The 26,086-nt window shown below is 44.9% G+C and overlaps 1 protein-coding gene across 1 annotated transcript in view; it reads left to right on the top strand.

The window, feature by feature from the left end:
- The first annotated feature begins 15,292 nt into the window (after positions 1–15,292).
- The window catches only part of LOC144721108 (ankyrin repeat and fibronectin type-III domain-containing protein 1-like), a 92,431-nt gene continuing 81,637 nt past the window's right edge, over positions 15,293–26,086 (top strand). Inside the window, exon 1 of the mRNA XM_078598493.1 lies at positions 15,293–16,267. Coding sequence (XP_078454619.1) covers positions 16,179–16,267 — 89 coding nt within the window. The 5' untranslated portion in view covers positions 15,293–16,178. The remainder of the gene's footprint in view (positions 16,268–26,086) is intronic.

The following is a 26,086-nucleotide window of genomic DNA, read 5'->3' as shown; positions in this document are numbered from 1 at the left end:
GACACTCAGGCGCGTGCACATGTGTTACGTTAACGTCATACATCTTCCTTTCTCTTGCTCATCCTTGGGCGTTACATTAATCACGAGCCCTGAAGTTCGCGTGACTATTTGCGCGCTAAATTACTGCCAGGGGTTATGTACGGCCCCTTCGACGTCTCGTGCGTCACGATCAGAGGAATCTGGGTTCAATTCCAGCCTCCAAGGCTCTGTGTTTTTAATAACAATTCCAATTAATGTCTCCGTGGGTAGGTGAGTCCCCTGGGTTGGCTTGACCCAAAGTGAGCACCAGGTAGTCATTTGGCCTGTGTTGGAGAAGCACAACAATTATGGCAAAGTTCCACCATAAATTTGCATAATTTTTATTTTGACAAAACCTTTTACCTTGTTTTTATGTAAATCTGAGTTCGTATTCTGTTTCAGCGGGTCTCAAAAATGTGGCTTGCTGTCTCAATGGATTTAAATAATATTAGGATGATGACAATGATGAATATCGTAACACAAAACAATAATTAGCGTTGCTGTGGAAAATATGAATAGCAACATAGATAGGCAGACAATATTTCTCTTTCACATATCTTTCTCTCCAAACAAAACCAATGAAATATATTTTACGCAATTTAGGCAACCCAATTATAGATATTTTGACAGATATGCACGTTCATATATCGTATTTTAATGGGAGGGTTCAAAATATGTTAAGGATTAATTGTTAAGACAACGCCAGACATATTGTAGTTGCCCTATCTTTAGTAATAATCCTGTAAATATGCGCGCTCGTACCTCCGAGTTTAAATCAAATGTGGCCACTTGTGTGACGCGCACGGTGGGCTGCGGTGTAAATGAAGATCCCTTGCACTCGTTGGGTTTCAGCTGAGAACACCGTCGACATCGCAGAGCCGACTATCGCTCTGAGTAAAGTGTCGTGTCAAGATAGGCCTCACAACTCATGCAGAGTGCACCGCTACCAGTGAGGCTTGCTCACAAAGAACGCCATTTGTTTTGCCCTGCCACTGTTTTTCGCGCGCTCTTTGGTTTCTTACGATTCTTCAGATCCTCCTTTGCTATTGACTTTGCCCCCCCCCCACCCCCCTTGACCCTTGCCTATGAACCTGCGGGGCTCATGATTTCGAGACACACGAGCCACCCCAGTTGCCCTCTCAGCACGATGGGTTTTTTTTTGGGTGGGGGGGGGGGCAATTCCTGCTGACTATTTGAGAGGTAAAATTTTGACTTAAAACTTTCGTGACTGCAGAAATGAATATTCTTTGGTTCTTTCGGGAAAATCACGTAGATAGAAAAATAATAATAAAAAATGAAGTGAATAAAATAAAAATAATTAAAAATAATAATGTAGACTGTATCCTGGTTCTTAATCGGAGTGAGTGTACTGGCAGTCTATAATTTATACTGTAGCCTGGTTATTAAGAACCAGGCTGCAGTCTACATTAGTCTTTTTATTATTATTTATTATTACATTTTTATTTGTATTTTATTAACTTTATTTTTATGATTCTTTTTTCTTCTATCTACGTGACTTTACCGAAAGAATCAAAGAATACGCGAGAGGTGTCGCTCAGCCAAAAAATAAAACACGCAATGGGCAGTGCACTTTTACGTGCGCCGCAATTCACGGCGAACCTGAATTTTAAACGTATTTGTTTTTTTACTTAATTTCTAACGGCGCGCAAAGTAAAGTTTCATTTGGTTAGTGTGTGTGAGGGTGCGTGCGTGTGGAGCTGTGGTGGGCAGCGGTGGTGTAGCGGTTAGCGCTACGCTGCGCCATGAACCCGGCGACCCGAGTTTGATTCCAGCTCACGGCCAACACCATTGACGATTATCTAAACCGGTCCTGGGCCTCCCCTAGGTCGACTCAGCCTCAAATGAATGTCTGGTGCGGTGTGTAAAAAAACATCGCCACTGGGCAAACAAAAACGGCCGGGCGTGGCGCTGGCCACCCACCCCCTCGTGTACCGTGCCGACCTTCATAGGTGCCCGCAAACAGCACTTTCCCCAACAGTCTGTTAAGGCTATAGGGGGACATTTGTCTTTGGTGCTGTGGGTAGCAGCACACTGCGATATGATCCCAACTACTTTATTTCAATTCCGAGCCATGAAAAACATGCAAGGGCTACCTGGTGTAGTGTGTGAACATTGGCTCCCAGTGCTCACCAAGCTAGCCCATTACACTGCACTCGTCCCCGAGTTAAATGGGGGAATCGTTCTTTTGTTTGTATGTGGCCAACAATGTAAACTAAGATGTCAAGGCATGGCCCATCAAATAAGCACAAATCCAGTGTATTCATGCAGTGTTATACACTCGAAGATTTGCAGTAGGTATACGTTGTTGTAGACCTTGACATTGATGGCTTAAGTGTATTAAATAACCAAGAAAAGCAGAAACTTACCCTTGAGGCTACTTCTATGTAACTCCTGGGTGCACAACTCAATCAGCGGGTAGTAACTAATGACATGCAAAGGTCTTTATTTTACTTCTCTTTGGCTGAATCCAATTTTTTAATGTGTGAGTGTCTGTGTGCATGTATGTGGACTGTAGCGTTGTGGGGAGCGGTAGTGGCTAGTGCGTTGAACCTGGTAACTTGAGTTCGATTCCCGCTCATGGCCAACATTAGTGAAGATTATCTGAACTGGTCCTGGGCCTTCCCTAGGTCTACTCAGCCTCAAATGAGTACGTGGTAAAATGTGTAAACATCACTACTCGGGAAACAAAGGTGACCAGGTATGGTTGCTGGCCACCCACCCATTTGTGTGCCATGCCGGCCTTCATAGGTGTTCCACACTAACAGCACTTGCCCCAACAGTCTGTTAAAGGCTGTGAGGGGGATCTTTGTCTTGGGCTGAAGCGTAGTGGTTAGCATACTGCGTCACGAATACACGGCAACCTGGCTTCGATTCCAAGCCACAGCTGACATCAGTGGCGAGTGATATCTGAGCCGGTCCTGGGCCTCTCCTGGGTCAACTCAGCTGTGTATTTAGTACCTGGTGCTCTGTGTGAACATCATTACTGGCAAGACAAATGCAGCCTGTGCTGACGTTCATAGGTGCTCACGAACAGTAAATGTCCCAAAATTCTACATTAGGCTACGTGGAGAGTTGTTTGTCTTTGTACAAACATGTGCATTGGTGTGAGTGTGTAACATATGTCTTCAGAACAAACACGGCAAGCCTCAAACATGCTGATGTGTAAACACCCATAGCTTCTCGATGCCAGGCTGCCAGTAATGCAAGTCTTGTCATTCTCATTATACTTTTGCATTATCCATGTTGTCAGGTTTCTTTTGGAATAATAAGAATGTCCTTTATTTATCCAGGAAACCGTGGCTGAGATCAATGCTTTCTATCAGCAGGGTCCTGATACATTTGGCTATTTGGGCACTAACATTAATGAGGGTTTGGCCTTCAGTAAAATTAATGATTGCGCTATGAATTACAAATTGAAGCTGTTTGTTTTATAGGCACACACCATTTAGATTAGACCAGCTTTTTCTTTTTTTGCCTCATTGAAGAAATGGATGGAGTGTCTGACGTAATTATAGACTGTGCAAGGCCAACTTCTGTAGATTGTTCTCGAAAAAAATACGCAAAATGAGCCCTCGTGAATGTACACGAAGCGTCTTCCATTTGGACAACTGCAGCAGAAAGGGTTAACACACTTTGAGTAAAAATAAAACCCATACATGGCAATTGATCATTTGGCTGGCTGCGAAGGCAGATCATTCTTCCTCATGAATATGGCTTGACACGAGTATTTTTCCACATCAGGGCTGATATATCAGTGTGCGCTGTTGGCAGGTTGTCCTTTTTTTTTTCGACTTCAAGGTATGGTTCCAAAAATGTTCTTTATATATGTGTACGCATGTGGGTGCAAAGCGCTCGCCCGCGCTGCGCGTGTTTACGTGTGTTTAGTACACACGTGGTATTTCTATATATGGTTACCTGCTTAGGGCTCACGCTGAAGGCTCTCCTTTGAGGCAATGGTTAAGGCGTACACCATGGGCACACAAAAGTAACGTTCCAGTTCAAAACGTGGGGTTGAGGAATGTTCAATTAACGTCGACTCCCAGAGTATCCCTTTTAATATTTGCATGATGTTGTCGTATTGTTCCATATCACAGAGTGTTTATGATATTTTGTAAGACAGAAATTCTGCATGGTTTTTTACGTAAATAAAAACGTGACCAATGTTTGGTTGTACATCATTTTAATTTGCTAAATGTGTAACATAAAAAGTATATTCATTAAACGCGCTGCGTAATAGTAGCAAACGCATTTTAATACAAAACTATTTGTATATACTATTTACAGATTTGTTTGAGTCTGTGTGTGTGTATTTTTGGGGAGCGATAGTGTAGTAGTTAGCGCGCCACGCTACGAACCCGGGGACCCGAGTTCGATACCCGCTCACGGCCAACACCAGTGACGATTATCTGAACCGATCCTGGGCCTCCCCTAGGTCGACTCAGCCTCCAATTAGTACCTGGTGCGGTGTGTAAACATCGCCACTGAGGAGACAAAGGCAGCCGGGCGTAGTGCTGACCTTCCACCCCTTCGTGTGCTGTGCCGGCCTTCATAGGTGCTCGCTAACAGCACTTGCCCCAACAGTCTGTTAAGGCTATACGGGGGATCTTTGTCTTTGGTGCCGTGGGTAGCAGCACACTGCGATATGATCCCAGCTACTTTATTTCAATTCCGAGCCATGAGAAACATGCAAGGCATACCCGGTGTAGTGTGAACATCGGTCTCCACTAGGTCGACTCAGCCTAAAACGAGTACCAGGTGAAGTTGGTAAACATCGCCACTGGACAGACAAAGGCAACCGGGCATGATGCCGGTCACCCAACCCCTCGTGTGCCATGCAGGCTTTCATAGGTGATTGCTAACAGCACTTGCCCAAAACGTCTGTTGTGGCTAAATGGGGGAATCTTTGTCCTTGTGTGTCTCTAATATATGCGTGTAAGAAGGAAAGGCTAAAAATACCAGTTGCTTTAAACACTCTGTGATCCTCTGGTTTAGGGCTTGCTGTCAGAGCATTTCAAGTCTTCTCGCTCTCGTGTTATGGTTTCCAGAGCATCCCACAAACCCCCCTGTGGGAATGCATCAAATAAGCGGAGCTATTCAGCGAAGTCAAATGGGAGAGCTCCACAGTTATCATCTCGCATTGCTGATGGAAACGCTGCTTCGAAAATAGGCTGCTCTGAGGAGTCACTACAAAGGGGCCACTTTTGCGTGCCCATGTCAATAATGATCTTGTTGTGCCCTGAGTGCTACACAATTTCAGCGACATCTTTGGGCACGATGTGCATTCCGGACCTAGACAGTGCGTTATTGTAATTCGCCTGTAATTATTTTACGTGCAATTTAATTTTGTCAGAAATGTAGTGTATACAAATGGCACGCCTGTTACTCTGTTGCTAATTACATTTTTCATTCTCCCATTGATTTCCTGTGTAAATTGATCTAAAAAAGAACTATTATTGTAAAAAAACTGACATTTGTAACCTTTCAAGCGTATTACATAATTACCCTAGTGTTTTATTTTACATATGTACATCGATTGATATAGTTTGCATGTGGGTGAGGTTAAGTGTAAGTACTCCCAACTTGTACAATATGTCTTACCAGCATAGAAGAGTAGGCCAAATACCCTCTACAGATGCTCACTCGAGCTTCCTCTCATGGGAGACCCTTCTGCCAGCAGTGGTGAGAGCAAGCAATTACAGGGCTGGACCTTTGCCTTTTTTCCGTACTCTATTTGCAGATGTTCAATTCCGTTTTGTTAGGTTTTCAAGGGACATTGTGTTGCTTCTTTAGGAACTGGGCACTGTGGTATAGACCCGCAGTCAAGAGCGTTGGATGGATGGCTAGTGGACAGCGTCGAAGCTTTGAGAACCACCAAAACTCACTGGGCTGCGAGGGTAGCCAGAGATGGCAGTACAGCAAGTGGGTTGTTTCCACATACCTTTGAATGCTACCCCTTTTTTGCATGGGTTTACGCTCATAACTCCACTTCCCTCCTACACACACAAGACTCGAGGGCCATCCTGAGGAAAAAAATATTTATACGCTGCTGGATAAATTAGGGGCATTATCAATATTAATTATCTGGGCATGTGTCCACTTCTTATACTTTTGTTTTGGAGACACACTCAACGGCATGTTTCTGGATTGGTAAATATATATATGGACAAGTGTGAGAGTGTGCTGGGTAAAGTTTCCATGTGTCAGTTCACTGCTGGATGAAGGCCTCTGTGCTCTGTGTGAGAGAACGGCGGAGTACTTTGGGAAAGCTGAGATTAATAATGAAGAGCAAGATACCAATGTCCCGAAGGCAGAGAGACATTTTTAATCAAAATGTACGTGACCTTCTATGACGTGAAACGAAAACGTGGACACTGACAAGTAAGATGAAACAAAACATGAAAACTGCGCAGAGAAGTGACGAGCAGATGGTCGAGGCTAACAGTGGAGTGGTAGCCAAAGGAGGGAAGATGCCCCGCAAGGACGGCCGCTTTGGAGAGGGAGCAATCAGGTCAGCTCATGCGCAGGAGCTGGACGAATTGTTGCGTTTGTCCAGCAGTAGATGAAGCATGGCTGATGAAGACGATCACAAACAGGAATGAAGGACTTTCCGTGTACACCCCCTTACCAGATGCAACATGCACTCTGATTGTGCTTTGCACATTTCCCGCAGTAATTATGTTAAGGTGAGAATACCGTGCATACAAATATGTCAATAAAAGGAAGAGTTTATGTATTTGATGATGCACTGACACATCTTTACCTGGGTAATGTCTTGAGGTGGCACACCTTGGATTGCATGGGTGTCCAGACGGCCAAAGTGATGCACGCATCGCGCAACGGCGCGTGTACAAACAATATCAAACGAGGCGGTAGGTGGCTTACAATTGGTGTCGGTGAGATGTTTAGTTATATATTTAAAATGTAAATATGGGCAAGAATTTCTGGGGGGGGGGGTCGGGGGTGGGGGGCGGCCTCATGGCTAACGGGCTGGATTTGCGAGCTTTTTTGAAAGGACTTTAAGCGATTTTTTTTGTTGGACACCCCGCGCTGAAAATTGTTGGCAGCGCCTTTCAGCGTTGGGGCCAACGGGGCACCCTCTCAGGCATGGCTGGAGCCGTCTCTCTGAGGCTTGGCGGCCTCTTGTCTGGGTTTCCTTGCCTCATTGTGCGCACATGTGCTGCCGATTTAGGCCGCCTCTCTCCCTCTTTCTCTCTCGCTTTTTTGTGTGCTTTATGTTTTTGGCTGAACGTTTGGGAGAGCACCAAGAAGGTAGTTATCTTGTTATCTGTCCGTGGTCCCGTCCAAAATCTACTTTTTTTGTCTCGGTGCCAGATAAAAAAAGGTGACTTCCACCTGAGTGATGAATTCCACATTCTTCCCAGTTGCATGCTGGGGGATTTTTTTTCACTCCACGATGCCAAAAATATTTAATATAATTGTGATGATAATGGAAATGCATTATTGCAGCAATACATTAATTTCGTTCTATACCTATGCTTTAAACGTAGCATTTATTTCAACATAAAAAAAAGAATCATGTTTTACTGAATTACTGAACCCTCTTTGCGCAAAATTAAGCAATGCCACTTTTTCAACACTTCCCCGTAGGCTAGCAAAGTAGATCTACATTTCACGTGTCGAGGTTTATTTTGTAGCGTTGCTTAAACTCAAGCTCCAGTGTTATTCAAACACGACGAGCCTCTTGGTTAAATTAAAAACGACCCCCCCCCCCCCAACGCGTCTTCACAAGTGCGACAAAGAAGAATGTATAATTAGCGTCGTTCTACGAGAGGGAGGAGGCTTGGTAAAAGAGCCCACATTGAGCCCTCTCTGTTATGAAGTGTGCAGGGAACATCTCCATGGCACTGCGATTTTGTTTCCCCGGACGTGTCATACCTGGAGCCAGGGTTAGCGATCGGGGTCACTCCGAGCCCCTATGCGCGAGAACGCCTGAAGCGTGGATGCGGTGCCACGTGTGGGTGCGGTTGAGGCGAGTGTCACAACGAGACTGCCCCCCCCCCCCCAAAGGCGGCTGTGACGCGGGGCCTGTGACAGCTGTGCTGGCACCAATGACAGACTGCTTCTGCCCCTGTATGTGTGAAAGACCTCTACACGAGTGGCGCTCCTCCTTATCGCGGCAGGAATCTGCGTGGAAGTCTCGCTGAGAAATGGCCAAAATGTTCCCACGAGTTGCCGCGCTGAGCGCGCGCCTTGTTGTTGGCTCCGTCGCTGCCCCCGCCGCCCTCCGCCAGGTCACGTTGCGTGCAATTGTGCAACCTTTATGACAACAATTATAGTAATCATAAAATCGATATCAAGATTGATGTGGTCACACATATTTTGGGGGGTGGGCGGATGCAGGGTGTGAAGCGGGGCGAGTACAGTTTGTTTTTGAGTTACTGTACCGGACTCACAATGGGGAAGGTTGTGAGTTCAAATTCCAGTCGGAGGTCAAGTCAGCCCAATCATTCCCCCTGCGGGTAATAAAATGGGTACCACTTTGTGTGCTGTCATCAGCGGATGTCCGACACCGCTGCTCAGGGTCACCGGCAGCGAGGAGTCCCACTCTGCACTAATCTGAGCGATGAGATAATTGGAATTTTTTTCACTCCGTTTTGAATTGTTTTCCAGCCAGCAGGATCATCTGCCCAGAACGTTGTTTTGCTGCAGGTGACTTGGGGACTTGGCTGCTAATGATCTGTGGCAGATGACTTTACGCAGAAATATATTCACGGAACATTATTGAATTTGCCATCATGTGGTTCTACTTTAATATGTAATAGTTTGTATCAATGTATACGTGTTCCTTTTATAATGTTTAGGGGTTAGGGTTCTTCTCATTTCAGTAAAAAAAAAACTCTTAAAATGTCCTGTTTTGAAAAACACACATTTCTCAGGCTTCGACATTGCAACGTGTGATCGCTAACTCGGCCTTCTCGCTTTCTCTGCTTTGGGAGAAGGGTCACCGGTCCGAGACATCAGCCTTTCCTACATTCTTCTGTTTTGAGGCGGTGTTGAAGATGAATGTAGTGAGGTTTTAGTGGGCTTGTTCTGTTTGCAACACTGCCAATGCCTTTCCTAAGACGGGACCACAGGGCATTCTTCAGGAACCGCTGATGGTTTTTGCCTTATGCTTGCGGATTTCCAACATGATAGTCGATGTATTTATCTCATTGGACAATGACGGATGGTGATGACTTTGGCAGGCCTTCATCCAGCAGTGGATAGATTATAGTTGCGGATGATCATCATAAAAATGTGCAGCGTTCTCATATAAAAAAAAGTATAATTTCTAATAGCGTTTCACATGTTTGTTCCTCTTAAACTCGTTAACACCAACATGAGGAGCGTTTTTTTATCACAGCGTTCCTCACCAATACAGTCGTACGTTTAAAATCTATTAAACTAAAACTATTTTTTTATTTTACCAGGTAAGACCCACTGAGCAATGTAGCTCTTTTTCATAAGCTACCTGGTCACAAATGATAGCCAAATGAAGTGGCTTATCATATGGAAATTTCTAGAAGCCAAATACTTTAAATGCATGTTTCTAAATGTCGGGGGGGAACCAGAAAACCCAGGGAATAACCCACGCGATCATGGAGAGAACACGCAACCTCGAAATATACAAGCGTCAGGATTGCGATAGAACCCATGACTTCATGTATACCAGGAGAGGTAGTTAACACTTCGCAAGCACGGCACCCCTGAATAGACCACCATACAGATAACAGAGGTTAAAAGATGCGAAGTGCTTGCACTCATACATTAAGTATGCATCAATAATGGCATAATTCAGAGAGAGGTTCTCGAATGAAATTACTCCTTTGCAGCAAAAAGTGCTCTGGCTCGTGTTTCTCGATTGTCCACTTGTGACCGGCGCTTTGCCGGTGGGGGTGAGAGGAGAGGGATGGGGCAGTGAATGGGTGGCGTTTGTGGAGGGGGAGGGAGCTGACGGGAAGGTAGGGTGGTAACACATGAAAGCAACGACGCATGCCAGAAATCCCGGCAGAATCCCAAGGAACTTCCCTGCACTCAGAGTCTCAGAGTCCCTGCCCTCATCCCCCCTCCCCCAACGTCTTACTCTCACTGCCTACAGCCCTATGCCTGCTCCTGCCTGCTCCCAATCATACAAGGAGACTGCTCTGATGCGAGAGCAAAGCGTGGGTTCAGAAGTGATGGCAAATGCAATTATCGGCGCTGTCCATTGTTTCTCATGCTCGTCATCATGGTCGCGTGCACTCGCACAAGCCATTAAATATAGGGCATTGTGTTTTCCCAAAACACAATCGATGATGTGCATGGTTTGAAACACTGTTTCCTAAATCATTGTCTTTAGCATCATTGTCACTCTCATCGTGCACGATTCATAACACGGAAGTCGATAAGAGATTTCCAAAAACAATTGGGGTTGCCTGGGGTTTCAACCAGGGATGGCATGGGCTTCATCAGGTTGGCCAAGGTAACAGATGAAGGTGCAGTCCTGCAATTTCTTGCTCAAGCCACTTGTGGCGGAAGAGCCTCCTCTAGACGGGAGCTAGAGAACAATATTTGGATGACTATTCAATGCCGTTTCGGACGTTTTGGAAAAGGTGGGAGTTCCCACACTTTACCCCACCACACACAACCTGCCCATTGGCTGTGGGTGAACTTAGGCAGCGGGAGAGGCGGTTGAGATTGAATAATTTTGCCAATTTCAACTGCCCTGTCAGACGATGGAATCGAACCGGTGACCGCTGACTTGCAAGCCAGGCGCGCGCGCTGACCATTGCACCACAAAAGCATCACCTCGCCTGGGTTCCAACCGTCTTGCAAAACACCAGCCTCACAAGACACGACTCGATGTGAGTCTTCCAAAATTAGCCACTCGCCCAGCGGCGCGGTTGCCCATCAAGTCCCTGAAAACAATGTGAGAAACGAAACGCCGCCGAAGGGCGCTTGACAATGGGCTCCTGAATAATCCCCAAAGACGTCAGCATGCCGCGTTGCCAGCTTGTGCGATTGCGCGCGTGTCTCTTCAAAAATGCGTTCGCATGTCAGTTGCGAGTTGAATGCCAAAAATAACCGTGTACGTTCAAAAGCTGTCTCCTTAAACAAAATATAAAGCACTGCCAGCGTTATCAATATATAGTTTTTTTCGAGAGATGTATGTTAGGTAAAGGTGCAGCCCTGCAATTGCTTGCTCACGCCACTGCCGACGGAAGGCCCTCCACGAGAGGGGGTTCGAGAAAGCCCACCTCTTGCGGTTCCTTGGCCTACTCCTCCACGCTGGCCAGATGTTTTGAAGAAATTGGCGTTACCCACACTTTACCCCACCACGTGCAGGTCTGCCGATCGACTCACTGTGCTCTGTTATTTTAAGACTGTTGAGTGGACAGAGCGGGGGGGGGGAGATTTAAAAAACTCGCACCATTGTGTCAACTGGCACGCCAGGAGATCGAATCGAGGTGGCGACCTCTGGATTAAGTGCAGTGTGCTCACCATTACACCGCAGCAGCATTCCATAAATAACACATTGTAATACACTGCCTAATAAGTCACTTTGTTTGATAAGAATATATAGTCGTGTACAGTTTTTTTTATATATGTAAAAGTTCCCCGTTGTTATTTTCGCAATTTCATCGTTACGAACAATGTTCATAACGACAGTTTCAAATATATGTTGAATGAGCGAGTCGGTGAATTACGACAGCACAAATTGTGTACTTGAACGTCGGCTTTATCATAATCACTGCCCTTTAAACTTGAGCCATGTTGTGCTGGTTACGGCGGCGTTCAACAGTTAAGATTTGCAGGGAGCCAAGCTTTCTTTTAGATCACGAAAATAAGTTGTAGACCGAATGAAAGAAATGAACATCTCGCCTCGCGTGCGCGCTTCCGGCCTCCGGCGCTGCGTGAGCAGAGCAATACGTGTCTTACTCACGTTGTCTCTCTCTCCCTGTTTGTGTCACTGCCGTCTTCGAGATGCGCATGTCTGGGACGTACGCAGCAGTAGCAGAGACGTGGGACCCCAAAAATAAACCCCCCACCGGGTTTGAAATGAGAATGCAGCGGATGACTCACGTCTGTGCGGAATTTATAAAGCCCAGGGTCAGATTGTGATGGGGCATGGACGCATGACGGCATTGGGAGTCTTTATTTTTCTTAACCCATTATGTCAGCATTAAACACAAATTCACGAAAAGAAGGGCAGGTCAGTACCGTCAAAAGCCCCGTGTCATCGCTAACAAAAATAACTTTAAAGAATCCTACACAAACTCCATACCAAAGTGAGGGTTGACTCACAGGTAAATGTATCGACAGCTTGGTCACATCTAAGGAGATGACTCACGTGACCTGGCTTAGTCACTTCTGTTTCCCGGCACAGAATACAATCTGAACCCCGCATAAGCATTTACAATTTATTTTGAGTGTTCTGGATGCGAGGTCTATCGCGGTCGGCACACATTTACAGTTGTCACCTTATAAACGAAAGGTAGTGATATCACAATGCTTAATGCTAATTTCAGTCATACGATCTCCTGCATGTTGTCTTGTAAATGTGTTAGCTCTGTGATACACGGACACAAAAAAAGAGAAATGTAATGTCTGTGAATTTGATCCACTATCCTAGTGGTCATCATCATCATCACCGTTCTTACTTATTTTTACTTGCTTTTATTTATCGTGGAAAGCCACACTGAATTGTAGAACTCGGTTTCAGGAGGGTCCTGCAGTGGGCTTTCATATTAAAATATTTGAATGAGTACTCGAATTGTAAATGTGTGTTTACTCTCCAACACACCGGTGTGCTGAACTGGTAACTAATTGGCATGTTTTGTTTAAGTTACAAACTTGACTAATTGGCTGTGTCGGGTGGTGACGGGTTTAAAGACGCATTTAAATTCACACTATCTAACCCAAAAGCTTTTTTTAAATCCTTTATATTAAGTGCGCGTGCTTGCTTGCTTGCTTGCGTGCTTGCTTGCTTGCTTAGGACCGTGCAAATCTTTCGGTCATTTTTTAACCCACTTCCCGTGATCCAATCGAGCTGACATTTTCCACACAGACTCGTTGTGCCAGACAATTATTGTTGGTGAAAAAAAATTCCCAAAATTTTACACTTTTAGGCGAAAGAAAATTATTTTACATATATTCAAATATATATGGCTGAACGTCAGAGTGTAAGAGCCCAGAGCGTAACCCCTCCACAGGCCGTGGCGGAGTAGCGCAGTTGGTAGCGCCCTCGCATCCCATGCCAAAGGTCGCGGGATCGATCCCCGCGTCCTCCACAGGCGAATATATTTTTAAATCCTTTATATTAAGTTCGCTTGCTTGCTTGCTTGCTTACGACCGTGCAAATCTTTCGGTCGTTTTTTAACCCACTTCCCGTGATCCAATCGAGCTGACATTTTCCACACAGACTCGTTGTGCGAGACAATTAATGTTCGTGAAAAAAATTCCCAAAATTTTACACTGTTTAGGGAAAACAAATTAAATATTTAATTACCAATTGCTTAATACTGGCAGACAATCATCTGACCCATAGGTGGCAGCCATCTCAAGCCAGAGGACGAGAAGACTCTAGCCGCCACGCATATAAAGGATTTATAGTGAAAAACTTTGTTTTTACGGGTTTACTTGTTATGAATAATGAGCGTTTATTTTTATACGTGTCAGAGGAAGTTGAAGCACCCGGAGAAACCCCACGCATGCGAGGGGGCAATGATCTATCTCCCATACAGAGGGAAATAGATGGCAATTAGACCACTTGCTCTACTGCCTTCTCCTGGCGAGCCAGGGTATGGCACCTCCTCGATGCACACAGGAAGGGAGCCTTGCCGTGTATTTTTTGCGGTAATTCACCAACCCTCGCTGCCTCCACAGTGCCAGACTACAGGCCACGTGCATAGCCACCACCACCCGGCTCTTTATGCCACTCAAGTCCTCAGCAGAGTCCACCCTGCTTAGCTTCCAAGATCTGACGAGATCAGGGTCCCGAATTTGGATGTTTGGCCAATTTCATTGACGAGTGTGGCGTGTTGGAGGAGAGCAGAGTATTGTGAGGAAGACCATGCATACGAGCAGATACCACCTCAAGGCTCTACACAGGTAGATTGCGGAAGACCATGCTCACGAGCACATACCACCTCAAGGCTCTACACAGGTAGATTGAGGAAGACCATGCTCACGAGCAGATACCACCTCAAGGCTCTACGCAGGTGGATTCAGATTCAGAATCTTTATTCAGACCGAAGCAATCCGATGAGCTTTGAAGCTCTTTCCACAGATGGTCAGTATGGGCAGGTCAGCAAGTGACACCAGCAAACAATACAAACATACACGCGATAGGAGTGCAAGATAGAGACAAAGGTAAGCAAGTCACAAAATGTAAATACGTAATAAATGTGTTGATTATTGAAGTCTGATTTCTCAAGCTTGGGCAAGGCAACAAAACAACAAGAACACAGTCCCAGACCACACCAATATAACACCACGCAGTAGTAGTCCCTCAACAAAAATGGCACACGAACATTGAGCTATCATATACAGATAAGGATCAGAGATACAAATCGTATTCGCAAACATCATTGTATCCAGCGCCGATCTTCCGCTTCAGGATAAAATTTTTTTAAGGAAGATTCAGTCCACTCACCCCAGAGCCCAGTTCGGTTTGAGAGCTTTCTCAAGCCGTGTGGGCTCTACTGGTGCTCTGATCGACACAAGCGCGTGCCACCACCACCGCCACCACCAACCCCGGCACCGTCAGCGGTCAACAGGGCTGGCGGTGTAACCGCGGTTCCCGTTAAATTCAAACCCGCGCTACTTTAAGGGTCCTCGTGGCCAATTTGATGGCGAGCATGAGCCGGATTTATCCGGTGAGGTGAAGAATGGCTCGACAGGCAGTGTCCCACTCGTCATCAATTCTTTCACGGCCGCGATGGCGCGCGTGGTTGGGCCGCCGTCGCTGCTGCTGCTGCTGCCGGCGGCGGCACGAGCTCTGAGCCCGTGGCAGGACGTGCGGCGTAGACCACACTGCCCCAGCCACATGGCTCACCGTCCACCGATTGGCCACATCAGATCCCATATCGCTCAGTGGCCCCAAAAATAGCTCCGTGGGCAACAATCAGACCCCCTGAAACGTAATGGGTTTATTTCGAAAAAAGCTTAGCTGATTTTTTTTTTTAATATACACATCATCGTCAGCCGTCGTCTATCCACATGCCGTCGGCGTTTTTCACGGCCCAGTGCTGCTATAATCCATGTCACTGCTGCACCACGAGCTGACTTTGTCGCTCCATCTCCGTGGTTGTCGTACTCTGGACGTGTTTTCTCCTTCATCACCATTCCATCGCCAGTCTCAATTCAGCGGCGATCATCCCACTTCCAAATACCTTCACGGTCAAATCAGTGCCGCTCTGTGCTCATTTCAAATTTTAAAACCACGCGGTGGGAATTCCACAGTTTTATGACGAGGGTCAGTTTTTAATCTACGAGAACCGCCGTTGACTTCCCACAAATGAGTACACCATTTTATTGGCCCCATAGGTGTGATGAGTTGAGTAGACACCCTTTACCACACTGCCACCCAGCTATAGATGTAGATGCGCAATAATATGCTTGCATTTTTATTCTACATCGAATGTCTCATGTCATTGGCAGTCAATTAAGTGGATCATGTTTTGAGGAATGCACATTAAACTTGGCGGTGCACGGCGTGGGTTAAAGAGGATGGCAATCGTCGCACGGCCATGTCCACGCTCCTCAGCAGCCAGGTTCATCGCTGAGCGGGGGCTTGCCAAGGGTTAACGCTGCACTCTCCCTGCTCTCGTGTGAGAAATAATAGCGGATATTGAGGCTCGGTGTGTCCATAAAAGGACATCGGTCGGGCGACGGCTGTCGAACGGGTCATTGCTGTGAGGCTGCAGAGCCATATCCGTTATGCAAAAATAACGCGTCTCTGCGGACGTTGTCTGCGTGTAAATTTGTTGCCCATTGAAAACGAAGATTTTTGCAAAAGGTCCTTTTGATGCTTCGTGTCTCTTTCAAACTTTTTTTTTCATATACAAACGCCGGACGCGCGAGAATTGCATTTGCGAAAACAACAGGTGACGTGCAGAGGGATTGCAATCGTTGAAACCATTTGCACATGAGGGAGCATGCAATTTGTGAATGCAAAGTATTTCTCCCTCTCTCTTGTTTTGCAGAGCCTTGGTTCAGTGGATCGCCGTGATAGTCAGCTAAAGAGGTAAGCGATGCTTTTTTTTGCATTCATCAGGAATACTAAGTGGTCAGCGTGCACACATCGGTGTGCATGCATGCATGCATTCATGCATCGGATTTCATCTCTGCGTGCACAACTAGCAAGGATTGCCGCCAGCCTTTAGATTTCGCCCTAATTGATACAATCAATATAATGTTATTGTTGCTGCAAAGATGGGATCTGAGTGAAAAGATTAAATTCGTCTTTAATAATTGCATGCAAATAATAGGTCTCTGCGAGCTTGTACGATGTGATGCATTGCAGCAAAGCAATTGCAACTGTCACGGCACTAAAATCCATGCAGAATCTGTGTTTCCTGGAGGGACAAGGCATCAGTGGCAGCACGATCAAAATTAAATGCCACGAGCACGCGCCACATCGTCTAGAACATTGTGTTCTTCTCTAGGCAGTCGATGCACCTATGAGTGTGCGCGTGTATGTGTGTGTGTTCAGGGATGCGTATGGTAGCTCACGTGCATTTTATCACGCGAACATTCTTTCCCAATTCGCTAATTGTGTTCTCAATGGCACTTGGGAGTCGGGAGCGGTGGCACAGTGGTGGGCGCACCGCACTGCGAACCTGACCAATAGGAGTTTCAGTCCCGCTCATGGCTAACATCAGTAGTGCTCGATATTTGTATTCTCTCGTGCTGGGGCCTCCCCTAGGTCGACTCAGCCTTAAATTAGTACCTGGTGCAGTGTGTATACATCAGCACTGGGATGAGGGGGGGGGGTCTTGATGACAATCACACCACAATTCCCTCGTGTGCCATGCCAGCCTGAATAGGTGTTCGCTCACCAGCACTTTCCCTAACACTCTATGGCTATCGGGGGATCTTTGCTGCATGCGGCTAATGTGAAAAACAAAAGAAAACCCGCTAAACATTTCTCTCCAATTTGCGAATTGCCATTTAATGACACTTGGGAGTCGAGGCATTAACAGCTATCAAAGTGATGATCCCCACACAGCTGTGACCCAATGGCAGAGTACAATGCCCTGCATTGTATTCTATGCATAGGGACACAATTAAAAACAAATCCTTTTTCACCCTCTCCCCCCACTGCCAGCCCCCTCCCAAAAAAAAACCCCATAAAAATTAAAGGGTAAATGTCAAGCAAAAAAAAGAGACTTACTGGACAGTTGGGGAATTTGTAACCTTTCACTGCATAAGTTTAGGTGGTAGAAAGGAAATGGATTTGAAAATCTATGGAGATTCCACATGAAAGTAGTCGGCAATAGTGCTCAATATTTTTCTTCTCTCATGCTGGGACAACCTTCACTTTACCTCGCTCGCTTGACAAGGTTGGGGGTTTTTCTTCTTCTTCTTCGTGAAATGACCCGATTCCACTTGTGAGCTGCAATAAATGTTTATTTAAATTCATTTAAAGTTTCGGTGAAATTCCTTTAAACAAATGTCGCTATTTAGTAATCGACGCGACGCTTCAGGGCCAAGGGAATGCAACTGTCACTCGCCACTGATGTTCGCCCTGGCCCCATGTAAAATTCGGGTCGCCTGTTTCATAGGGTAGTGCATTAACCACTACACCACCGCTCCCCCAGAGTAATATTTTAGCACACGCCTTTTCCAAGTGAGTTAGACATATGAATCGTCAACAATGCATGTATGTATGTTGAACTTCTTGTACATTGCAGCACTTAGCCGTGCTTTGCTAGCCGTGCTAGAGCTCACAAAACCTAATTGACTTATTGGTTCTCTAAAAAAACGTTAAACACGCGACGAAACTTTAATCACACAACAATGATTATAGGCAAATTTTTAAATTAAATTCAGCAAATATACAATGAATCAAAAGCCAATGCAAGACTTGCCGAAGTCACCTCGTCCTACCTGTAATCATCTAAATCTTGACGGGTCTCAAAGTGCTTTGCAAATACCTGGCATGCAACCAGCGCATGTTGACCAGCATTAGCGGAATTAATTTTGAGGTCAGCCGGTTTCTTTGTTCAACCGAGTAAGCGAACACCAATGGAGCCCCTTCCCCGCCGAGTGTTTTGGGTGCACCCTGCAGCTTTTGAGGCGCGGGGGGAGGCAGTTCACAGCTCCTCCTGCAGGGCGCTTATTGCAATATTTTGAGCGTAAACACTGCCCGCGTGTGAGCTGGGAAGCAGCGCTCTGAGATGGGGTGGGGGGCATTAATCATTCGTCAGGGTGGCAGGGGGTCGTCACAAAACTGATGAAATACAACTTTTGCTGCAATTCTAAACGGCTGTGTAAAGCCCTTTGACCCAAGTTAGATCGGGGGGATTTGAGCACATTAATTAATTCTTATTTGAAAATCGTATTTGTAATATATATTTTTGTTGTTCATAAATGCATTTGTTTACTGTCTTACACTCTGGCACAAGAACACTGCTTGGCTTGGTATAGAAGTTGGCACAGATCTCCACGAGACAGGAAACCGAGTGATGGACACATTTTGCGCCTTGCCGATGTTGATACACGCCCCCACTAAATCTGTCATCTTTTCTGAAGCTCACTCGCTTTTCTCCACTGCACCAAAGGTGACTCCTTGGTCATTATGCGTTGTCCCCACAGTCAAGTTTGTTATTAGGCTCGGTCAGTAAAAATGTACTTAAAATTGCACGGATTCCAATGGAAAAACAAATTCATCACGTGGGCTGTAACGCAAATTTTCATTGGCACGCCCTGAATGGCCCGCATTATTTCAGGAGCAGTCTTTCAAGTAGTCGGGGATCTATTACTTATTGAGGGTGGTTAATTTGGCCATGACGCCAGTACACAATGGTCTACTCTTGCAATGTGGGATCTTTAATGTCCTTAAACTGATGGCATAAATGTTTCATGCATAGGGTGCTTGTGCACACCACGCACTTGCCTGTGGAATTAACAGTCTGGTTTTTAAGTCGGTGTTGTTTCAGTAAGACACATTTTAATAAGACTTCTTGCGCAAACAACTTAAAATATAAATTGCTGGCATTCCAAACACCCTTAAACATTTATTAGCTTACTTTAAGTTTGCAGTAAAGCAGAATTTCTTAAATGCAATATTATGACACGACAAATGCATATAATTAACCAGAAATTGTTTCCAGTAAATCTGAGTGGAAAGTTCTGGAAATTGTGAAGAGACATTAATATCCCAAGTTGGAAAAAGGCTGTCATGCTAAATTAACCAAAAATACTATTTTCCAGAAAATGTAGTCCAAACGGTGCCGTTTTTTTGTTCTCTCTCTCAAATTTGATTTGCAAAATCTTGTTAGCATTACACTCCAAGAACATTGGAGTGTTGTCAAAGCTTATCATAGGCCACTTCCAAATATAACAAATTGAATCACTCACACGTTGTACATTAGTCTCTTCTAAAAAATATAAGCCCCAATAAAAACAAGATTTAGAAGGTTTTGATAAATTTTAAATTAGATTATCATATTCCATGTTAAAATTCACAGTGGCGTTTCTATTTCATTAAGTTCTCCTTATTCTAAGTGAATATTTGACATGATAATTTATGATTTAAAAAATTCACCTTTCAAAATTGTCCGTGACTCCCTGCTATGGGAATGGGGAATTTCCACCACTGGCTCAGAACCGTCAATTGGGAAGGCTGGTGACCTTTCACTTGCTTGAGCAGGAAGACAGTTTGACTTTGAATCGAATTATGCTGTAATCGGTAAGCCGATCCGAAGCATTTTAATTTCATACCATGTTATATTTTGCAAATCAACTGTAATCTTCCGTCAATAGAAGGTCAAACGAAAGCGATGCTCTTTCTTGTATTTCATGAACTTTACATAATTGTGACATGGAAAGGAAATGGCGCATTAAAATTGCAATTGTTACATGCAAATGTGGCCAACGCTCTGAAGCGCCGTGTGTTAGCAGTAATAATGTAAACACTGGGCCGTATTTTCCGACATCAATAGGAGAAATGCAACGATGGCATGCCAGTGCACACGGCCCAGTCGATTGTATTTGTAAGTTACACGGGGCTGCTGCGACAGTCGAGTTGAGCAGCGCTGGCAGAGGCAAATTTAACCCCTGAGCCTGAAAGGCGACTTTCCGTGAGCAAACATTGTGCCCAAAAGTCGAGTTACATAGCCACGCAGCGTGTCGCCCACGTGACGAACACACGCTCATTAATTACGGCAATAATTAACCTGCAAATTCGTTGCAACCTTTGTCAAACGTTTTCTTTATTTACAAAATGGCAATACAAAACTCGTGTTTGTACCCCAGGACTCTGGCAGCTGAAAGGTTCTGTGCCTCATGTTATGTTTTGTCCACGTGCATGCATTTATTATTTACAAATGTAATTTGCGCATAGTATACATATGTTACTCTTTATTTATTAAAACTTCTATTAGTTTTACACAACTATGTTTAATGTTTATAGAATGTATTTCCTCAAATAATATTGGCGGTCTGTGCTGCACTCATTAGCGTAAAAGTAAATTTATTTTTTTATAATAATGATACTTTACATTTGTAAGGCACATTTCATCCAATGCACCCCGTGCACAGAAATCATGAAATAAATAGAACCAAGGTGAAACGGCCAGAACTGTGGGATAAAGGCCAAATTAAAGAGGTAAGTTTTCAAGACAAACTTAACTGGCTCTGTTTAACACGTAGGCTTTCGTGACCAATATTATCCATAATACAGGTTTTTTTTTTTGGGTTAGATCGCGTAAATTTAAATATGATTTAAACCTGCCACCACCCGACACAGCCAATTCGTAAGGTTTGTCACGTAAACAAAACATGCCATTTAGTTACTAGTACAGCACACCGTGTGTTGGAGAGTAAATACACAACATTTACAATCTGAGTACGACGTTTCGGCAATAATTACAACGAGCATCATCAGGCGACAGCCAAATCTGGCTTTACTTTCCAACATGGTGTACCGTATTAGTAACAAATTGACATGTTCTGTTTACGTGACAAACCTTCGTACACATTTATATTTACGCGATATAACCCCAAAAAAACGTGTATTGTTAAATATCTCTAACGACACTGACTGTCATATTAGTTCAGAAAGACTACACATGCAAAGCACCTACCTTGCCTCATCATCATCATCATCCTCAATGTCGTGTTGTTGCTTTGTGCACGGGTCTATTTGAACGTGGCTTAATACGACTTCAGTTGGGAAAATCCCTCTGATGTCTTGGCAGATACCTCTTCGCTGAACAGCAATGTTGTGTGTGTGTTATGGTGTAATTTAGTAAATGACATTTTTTTCAACTCCGTTGCCTAGAGAATTGAGCCAAGTTTGATTAGAGGATAATAGCAAGAGGCCAAGCTCCGTCAGTTCAGTTTGACATCCGTCAATGATTACATGTGGATGGATTATTAATGATTGGTGCCTGATCAAACATGACACGTGTCACCTCTCTGCTGTTCCATTTAATTGGCTGTTAAATGTGTTTACAAAGTGCTGTCATTTGTTATAAAATATTCTGAAGGAAAGATAAGACTGGAATACCTGCAGGTTCATGAGGTTTTTGCCTCTAATAATTTGTTCACTTCTTTTGAGATCCAATTAGATTGTTTTTGTTTAATGCTAGAGAACTCCTGGTATAACTGTTTTCGCATCTGCATTAAATTTCATGACATTTTATTTTACCTTTCATAACTTACCCTTATGCTACTGGGTATTTTCCAAACCCACTGTGTAAAATAGTTTACTTTTTTCATTAAATTTTAAATAGAAGTACTTTATATAGGGGCATGGAAAAAAATCTATAATATAAATGCACACCCAATGTATTACTGGCATCGTGTGTTTGCAACGGATTGTATAACAATGGTGCTCATTATGCCATCCACCTCATTAGTCATTGGCAACGCACGCAGCCTTACAGGAGTTTTGTTAATTTGTGAACGTGAAATGAAATACGTTGCTTTTTAAGGGAAATTCGTACGTGCACGTACGCGTGCGCTTGTGTGTGCGTGTCCGCTGGGAGACAGCTGTATTTTTATATTGAGCCAAACTGAACGAATTTATCTAAAATATTTTTAATTTCATGTTAATGGCTGATGTCGTTATGGCCATCTAAGTACCGTAGCAGTTGTGCAGACTGATGCCTGAGCTCTGAAGGCCAGACAGGCAGCCATGCAAGAGACCTTCACTCTGATATGTGTACATTATTTAGCAATATAACCTTGAAGGGTGAACAACGTGTACTGTCATAGCTGGAGCTGTCTGATAAGAACAAATTACTGGGCTTAAAAAATATATTTATTTGTCAAAGTAATATTAAAATGAAAATATCCCTTGAACTTATGTGCCAGTGAATTGCTTATCAGGTTCAGGCAGGGGGTATAATGAATGAGAGTGATTATAATCATTATTAGCATTGCTCAACCAGAGAAAGTAATACAAGTTCTGTGCCACAGAGTATCTTGCCCTGCACAGCTGTGAATCAATGTTCTCCGTTTCATTTCATCGCAGTTCCACAAATGTAAAGAGACCGTTCTAATGGCGAGACATGATTTAGGATGGTTCAAAATCGATTACTGGCATGGGGAAAATGCTGCTGGATCTAATGGTCATGGCCAGAGTTTGTGTAGGGGATATTCACATGTTATGAATAAACACAAATATTAACTTCACTGGACATTACCTCATAGTATTTTGTTGTAATCCTTTAATTTCTGCTAGATATCAGTTAACTATACACTCATTAGTTAGTAGTTTACATAATTCATACATACATAATTTTCAGTATGCACATTTCTGTGTGGGTGAGACATGTATTTTTTTGTATTCATTTGGAAAATCATAAAGTACATAAGACTCAGACTAGGCTCAAAAGAAAGCTGTCTCTGGTGTGGACCAATCAGTTTCCATGACAATGCATATATTATCAGAGTATGTTTTTTGTATTCTGAACACAAGTATTGTGGTTAATGCAGACATGATTCCTTGTAAAAGGTTTCAGTTTGATGTTGTAACATCTTAACAACTGTTTTGTTGCCAGAAAAAAGGGAAAAACCTATTCTCATCTTTCTTTTGAGCCTAGTCTCAAAACGGTGTTGGACCAGAGGACACCTGTTTATATCTATACTCTTTGCGGTACGTTACAGTGACCAGGTTTTCCATAAAAAAATTATTGAATAAGCACAAAATATGTGGAATATGAGGTTATGGCCATACATTTTGTCACATCACTTTTGTTTGATATATTGCTATTTCCAGCAGCTCGCTGGATAACAGTAAAAGCCAATTCACGTATTTTTTTGTAATGGAAGCTCTGCAATTCGGCTACTGCCACCTTCCCACGTGATATCAAGAATTGTGAGATGTATTGTGGTTCGAATGTCATTGTAAAAATGTGTACGTTAAAAACTGTGATGACAAACTTCACAGCTATAATATCCTCTTCCTTGCCAAGAACATGCTCAGTTGTAACATCCATAGTCCCTTTGCATTCAGTATGATACTCAAAGAATGCGTAGTTCCGTTGGAACCACTTAATAAGCGGGCTGTCCATTGAAGGTATCATCCATCATTAAAGGAATATAATTAGACAGCAGTTTAAACCGCATGGTTGAGTGTTGGAGAATGCCAACTGTAATGGCAAATCAACCCTAAAAGGCTTGATTGATCTTCAACAGCTCCTAACAGCGGCGTTTGAAACAATCATAGCCGATATGTTGGCGAACGCCTGGAACTCAGTCAAACCTTGATGTTGCGTGTGACGCCAACACCGTAGTGGACATGTGGAGGTTCAGAGGGATGAAATACCATCAAATCTTCATGTCACCTAGCGTGTGTCTGTGTTTGTAGCCTCACTCCTCATTCTCCGACGTGGGATGCTGTAGCCGATGAGAGTGGGCCTGTCGCTTTTTCCCAACCAACTTGAACACCTCCTCTGTCAGCCAGGGTCTCTGGGGAGGTCTGGACCATGTACCCAAAGCAGCCATTGCAACTGCATGAGCCACAGTCCTAAACTTCGCCCATTTCCCCTCGACATCAGGAGGAGTGGGGGACGATGCCAACCCCAGCCGCAAGCGATGATTAAATTCTCGCTTGCAACTTTCATCAGCTAGCTGAGACCATGCCACTAAGGGTTTGAATGGGGTCCTGGGTGTACACCCACAGATGACAAGTCAATGGTCAGTGAGCAGATCAGCTGCACGGTAGGTCCTGGTGTCAAGGACATGGGCCCGCTTCCGCTGTTCCGTCACGATGTAGTCCAGCAGATGTTCTTGCTTAGACCCGGCATGCATCCATGATGTTGTGTGGATGCGCCAATGCCGGAACAATGTGTTGGTAATTACAAGCCCATGGGCTGCACAAAAATCTAGCAGCCTCCTGCCATTGTTATTGAGCTGATCTGGCCCATGCCTTCCAATCACTCCAGACTAGATGCTAGCATCATGAGCAACTCGGGCATTGCAGTCACCCAATAAGATGACTCTATCCCGAGGGGCCACTTGAGCTAGCACCTGTGACAGGAGGTCATAGAAGGCATCTGACTCATCGGCCTTGCCTGCATCCCTCCACGGATGCTCGTCTTCAGTGGGGGCATAAGTAACCACGACCACCACTCCCCACCTCTGGTTGATGGGAAGGCGAGCCCAAAGTAGCCTGGGGCTTACAGCTTCCCAAACCTCACCGCCACGCTCCCACGCCCTCTTCATTCTTTAGTTCAGAAGAAGAGCCACTCGCTGTTGTTTGGCAGTCTCCTGCCCCGAGAAGAGGACTGTCCACCCCTCATGGTGGCAGGATCTAGAGCCAGTCCACCGGACCTGCTGAATACCACAGAGATCCAGGTGGTACCGGTCCAGCTCCCGACAGAGGAGTGGCAGCCTCTCCTCCGCAGTGAGCGTTGGAACATTCCACGTAGCCACACGTCGTGGTTTTTTGTTGTTCTGTAGGAGCCCCGAGGGTAAGGATTCAGTCTCCTGGCTCCGCCACATGGGGTTTGGCCAGGAAACGTCATAGACGCCTGTACCCCTGGGGCCTCTGGCACAAGCTTATTAATAAAAAATTTCATTTGTGGTTTAGTGGTAATTAATTGAAGGTGGAGGGGTTACCATCATCATTGGAAAGAACGGTGCTCCAATCTCCGACCCCCAGGAACATGTTTGCAGATTTTCTGAGCATTTCTGTGAGGTCCTGGGGGAGGGGAAATCCCTCAGCCTGGAAAACACAAAGTGGGGATGACCCTGGCGAGGCTGCAGTGCCTCAAATATTGGAAGAAGAAGTCACCCCCTTTGAGTGGCTGGCTGAGGTGCCATCTGTTGTGGAAGTACTGAAGGCAATCCAGAGTCTGAGACCGGGAAAGGCACCGGGCAGAGATGATCTCCCAAGCGAAATGCTGAGGAAGGGTGGCGTTTGTGCACAGACTGCCCTACATGACATTGTAACAACAGTCTGGACCACTGGATGGGTTCCGCAGGATTGGAAGGATGCCCTGGTGGTCCCCCTCTTTAAAAAGTCTGTGTGGTCCCCCTCTTTAAAAAGGGGGACCACACAGACTACAACAACTACAGGGGCATTTCACTCCTCAGTGTGCTGGGAAAGGTCCTGGAAAGGATTATTCAACATCGCTGAGGAGAGGCTTGCGGAGCCCCAATGCGGTTTCAGGAAAGGGCGGTCCTACACAGATGCCATATTTTCAGTCCGTCTGCTACAGCAGAGATGTAGGGAATTCCAACAAGACCAAATCTCTGCTTTATTAACCTGGTCAAGGCCTATGATACCATCAGTAGGCCTGGGCTCTGGGTTGTGCTTCGGAGTCCCTGGCACTCTGCTCATGAGCAATAAGTACCTTCATGATGGTGAGCGGGCCCAGGTAAAACT

Source organism: Lampetra planeri, chromosome 1 (assembly GCF_965212315.1).
Source record: "Lampetra planeri chromosome 1, kcLamPlan1.2.h2, whole genome shotgun sequence".
NCBI classification, from domain to species: domain Eukaryota; kingdom Metazoa; phylum Chordata; class Hyperoartia; order Petromyzontiformes; family Petromyzontidae; genus Lampetra; species Lampetra planeri.
The sequence above is the reverse complement of the archived record's forward strand: the minus strand, read 5'-3'. Positions and strand labels throughout refer to the sequence as shown.